This window comes from Apaloderma vittatum, unplaced genomic scaffold (genome assembly GCF_000703405.1).
Source record: "Apaloderma vittatum isolate BGI_N311 unplaced genomic scaffold, ASM70340v1 scaffold35550, whole genome shotgun sequence".
Lineage (NCBI taxonomy): Eukaryota > Metazoa > Chordata > Aves > Trogoniformes > Trogonidae > Apaloderma > Apaloderma vittatum.
In genome coordinates this window covers 1-4,586 of record NW_009695620.1, presented here as the reverse complement: position 1 = coordinate 4,586, position 4,586 = coordinate 1, and the positions used below count along the sequence as shown (strand labels likewise).

The following is a 4,586-nucleotide window of genomic DNA, read 5'->3' as shown; positions in this document are numbered from 1 at the left end:
AGGGAGGGGGCAGTAAGGGGGAAGAGGCACGGGGGGAAGTAACAGCGCGCGTACACGGCCTAGCAGTAGGTTTAATGGGTTAAAAACATTAAAAGTTACAACAGGCCTTCAGGTGGGAGCAGATGAGCCACCGCCGAAGGTTAAAAAAAAAAAAAAAATAAGAGTCTGGGCAAGGCCCCAGCAGATGTGGGAAAAACAAGGGCTATAGGTGCTCAGCCCTTTGCTGCTCTCTCACAGCCACTTGTCCGGCTCCTACCCCAGACAGCACTGTCCGGCCCGACACCAAACGCAAGGACTAGGTTTGTGGCGTAGACACCACTGAGCTACGAGTAAAATCATCACACACATACAAAAAATACAGTCCATCCTTGTGCCTCACATAGACAGGAGCTGCTCCAGCTCATCAAGTACTGCTGAACATTCCTTAAGTTCTGCCTGAAAGGTGGAATGCTTCTCCAGGGACTGCTGTCTCTTTTCTTCGGCCGATTTCCACTTTGCCATCGCTGCCTGCGTAGAGAAGCCAGGGTGCACAACAGTTTATTAACACCAAAGTAGAACAGTGAAGCCCAGTTCTAAAGCAGCTCCAGCTAAAACATTTGAACTCTTCAGCAGGGTTTTACCTGCTAAACTAAGGTTGGTCTGTCTTGACTGGGATGTCTTTTACCTTGGTTCTTTGAGGAAAATGGTGATTTATCCATGACCACAATTTAGGAAGTCTTACAAGGATTTCATTCATTATCTTGTAAGCTTCTTAAAAGAATTGTAAAACTACAATTTAATGATGATTATGGTCAATCTATGCGTAATATTACAGAAGCAGAGTAGTAGTACAGGCTTTCACTGCGTAGTTCATTTGGAGAACAAAGCAGCACTAGTAGAAGCAAAATACCCTTCTGAATCTCACTCTGCACCGAGTGCTCATTACCTGGTGGAGTCAAACTCAGTCTTACCTGAAGCACCTCCTTTTCTTTTGCAGCTGTTTGATTAAATAGCCTCAACTCTTCTATAAGCTTCTCAGTCAACAGCTGAAGAGCCAAGAGGAAAACAGTTTAACATAACGGCAATAAACGTGAGCCCCAGCAGCTTTTTCCACTACAGGAGTGGAAAAGGGCAGTAGCACACAAACCTCTCAAAGCCCATTCAACTCCTGCTGCTATTTCAAAATTTTCTTACCGTTGTCTGCTTCTGGCATTCCTTTTTCTTTTCCTCTTCTTCCAAGATGCTGTTCCCTGTTACTAATTTACAAGATGTATTAGTGAACCTCTAATATATAGATAACATTGCCTGTAATAACATCCTGGGTTTGGCTGGAATAAACTTCTTCCTAGCAGCTGATGCGGTGCTGTGTTTTGGATTCAGTGCGAGGATGTTGATAACACAGCCAAGCTGTAGTTGTTGTTCAGCAGTGCTTCTCCTACTTCAAGGGTTTTTCAGTTTCCCACTCTGCCAGCGAGCAGGTGCACAAGAAGCTGGGGGAAACGTGGCCGTGGCAGCGGCCCCAACGAGCCAAAGGGGCATCCCATACCATCACAGCACGTTGTGCCCAGTGTGTAAACTGGGAGTTGCCTGGAGGGGGTAGATTGCTGCTCCAGCATCAGAGTGGCAATTGCATTGAGCATCACTTGTCTTGGGGTTTCTCTCTCTCTTTGTTACATTCTTTTTCATTACTATTATCTAATTTATCTATTAAACTGCTCTTATCTCGACCCACAAGTTTTATTCTATTTTTTCAATTCTCCTCCCCATCCCACTGGGACGGGGGACAACCGAGCAAGCAGCTGTGTGGTGTTTAGTTGCTGGCTGAGGTTAAACCACAACAAAGAATTAACACCTTTTCAAAGTAACTTTCTACAGCAAAAACTACAGGAAGCAGCTTTTTTTCTTTAACTAGGAAAAAAGAAAATCCCCTGGAGTTACAGCAGTATTTCCTTAGCAACAACAGAGTTCAGTGTCTTATGAACAGTGACAACCTGGGGAAAATAAAGTTCCGAAGAACGAGTACTGGAATGGTATCTGAAGTACATAGCCCTTACCAGGATCGATGTTCCTGCTTTCTAAAATCAGCAGGCAAGTCTCCTGCAGTTTCTTGAGCTTCTCAACTTCTTGCACCAGGCCTTCATTCTCCTCCTTTAACTCCTTTATAGTGCCCTGTCAGTAACACAGGTTCCAAGTGAATCGAGTTTCCAGGGAGATTTTCTCATTAGTCAGTAATACTGAGCCTGATGCTAATGGCTTAAGCATCAGATCTTGCCCTTCTGTCTCTGCCACCACAGCAAATTAGTCTCTTGCAGACCCTTACTCCTGCTCCTTGACAGGATTAACACATTTATCACATCCACATGTCATAGCAATTACTAGAAAAATTCTATCCTGGAGATAATTTGTTTTAGGCAACCCTAGTACAGCTTTTCTTGCACTCCCTTTCACATATATATAAATTCAAGAGACTGATGCACTGAAGAACTTATAAACACTGGGAAGAAAAGGGCATTTTAGTATCTTTAAGCCACAGCGTTATTCCCTACAGTTCAGGTATTACCAGGCAATCGGATAAGCTGATCAACCTCACACGTTGAATGCAATTCTCCGAGAGAATCAATAAGCATGAGGATTAGGGTGATCCAGCTGATAGTGTCAGAAGCTTTTCGAACATCTCATAGGGGGTCTCAGAGCTCTTAAAGAAATCAAGCTGTGAGACGAGAGGAATGATTGTCTCACAGATTAGTAACCGGTTGAGAACTAGGAAATTAAGCGAGGTTTTACAGTAGAAGCTAACCAGCAGGGCCTCTTGCACATGACAGAAATTGCACTAAGTGTGTTCTAGAGTGAACTGTAGGAGGTGTTGAATAAAGAGGTGCCAATTCTGAATATAATCTTGATTCAAGAAAGTCAAATCTGTTTGTAACAATCCAATTCTGCCAATTTCCAGATTCTAGCTGATACCATGGGTGTCAGAGGAGAAAACCCAGCCCACCCAAACTCTACTGACTTCTGATGGAAACGGGAAAATGAGCAAGACACTTCCCCTGTAGGGATCAGGAGATAAGAATTACTCAATGATTTATTTATCTTCCCCTTTCCTTACCTGTGCTCCTGTTAGTCTGGAGTGTAGCTGCTGTTTGGCTGTTTCTAACAGCTGATTCTTGGTCTTCAGCTCTGCTTCTAGTTTGTATCTGTTGAGAGGTCTGTAGAGTCAAATATCAAGTGTTAGGGGCAAAAAAAATCAGCTCTCTTACCTCCACCAAACATGCCCTTTTTTGAAACATTTGCTCTTGTTTCTGACCAAGAGCTTTAATCAAACTTGGCAAAAAAGCTGTACATGGGTAAGAGCTCAGCATAAACCCCCCATTACTGCACAAGGGCCACTAACAGAGATCTGAGGAAACATACCCCCTTGCAGCTGTCTTCTTGGAAAGTGGTTCCACTTTCTTGGCAGATTTGGGCAACCTTAAAAGACAAGTGAAATACAATTACCAGAAGACCACCACCAGATTAGCAAGTTTGGTAGTTTAACAAAATCTGCAGAATGCTAAACGGACTTTAGGACATTTGCCAAGTAATAAACCTATCAGTATTTTACTTTCATTTACCCTTTGAAGACACCATCGGCTGGAACGTTCGAGCTGAAGTTAAAATTGGGATCTTTGCTGAACTCTAGATCCGCTGCTTTGCTGACACACTGTTTCTTTGACGGAAAAGCCGTTTGCATTTCTGCAAGGAAAAAACCACATCAATAAAAACACTGTAGTCTACAAGAGATCACCATAATGTGCAGAACTACTGGATCTCTTAAGCCTTCAATTTGTGGTAAATCAAAATTAGATCTGCCTAGAATGAAAGCTTTAAGGCAGCAACAGCTAAGGGCAGTCTTCAAATCTTAACCCAGATTACGGGTCCACACCAAGCCAGTTAGCTCAGAAAGGAGACAGTGTCAGAAGATAAGTTTTCAGGCTAGCACTAATGAAAGTTTGAAAGCGATAATACAGGCGTTATAATAAATGACGTCTCAACACGGAGCAGACGGCATGCCCCAGGGTGCCAAGCAAAGTTGTTCAGTACGAGAAGCAGAACAAGCACAGCCCACTCAGCCAAAAGAGCTTCACATTTCAGTTCACTGTGAGCACTTACACTTCTAAAATAGCACTACAGAGAACTAGCTTTCTATATTAAGTTTATTTGGCTTTAAACCACAGCTGTTCGAGTATATAAACACAGTGAGTTTAGGAAGCTTTTTCTTCTTCCCCTCCCAGTTCAATTATTTTTCAAATGACGTACCCATAAGCGCTTTTACACTGCACTAACGTGGGAGTTTCCACCGATACCGACTAGCTCCTGCGGTTTTAACGTTGAGCCTGGGTACCTCACGTTCCTAAGACGCTGTGAGCGGTATCCAAAGGCTCCGTGGAAGGACGAGCCCGAGGAGGAGGCCGAGCAGGCACCTCGGGCCCTGCGGGCCGCCGCGCCGGGAACCAGAACACGGGCCCCACGGCCCCGAGAATTAGCGATAAAAAGCAACAACAAAAAACCGCACCAAGCCCTCTTGAATAGCAACAAACCAGCCGAACAAAGCCTACAATTAGACTTCG

At 44.0% G+C, this 4,586-nt stretch overlaps 1 protein-coding gene across 1 annotated transcript; it reads right to left on the bottom strand.

Annotated features, from left to right (window-relative positions):
• Positions 1–356: 356 nt before the first annotated feature.
• On the bottom strand, positions 357–4,279 carry KNSTRN (kinetochore-localized astrin/SPAG5 binding protein). Its single transcript, XM_009871929.1, has 8 exons — positions 4,276–4,279; positions 3,591–3,711; positions 3,391–3,447; positions 3,086–3,185; positions 2,034–2,148; positions 1,174–1,235; positions 951–1,025; positions 357–507 (listed from the first exon to the last, which is right to left on the bottom strand). Exons 1-8 carry the CDS (start codon positions 4,277–4,279, stop codon positions 376–378), a joined length of 666 nt encoding a protein of 221 aa, XP_009870231.1. The 3' UTR covers positions 357–375.
• Positions 4,280–4,586: the final 307 nt, after the last annotated feature.

Coding starts and splice junctions, on each gene's coding strand:
- KNSTRN (XM_009871929.1), bottom strand. Junction 1,026..1,173: donor AATGCCAGAAGCAGACAACG/GTAAGAAAATTT, acceptor TTGGCTCTTCAG/CTGTTGACTGAGAAGCTTAT. Junction 508..950: donor AAGAAAAGGAGGTGCTTCAG/GTAAGACTGAGT, acceptor TTCTCTACGCAG/GCAGCGATGGCAAAGTGGAA.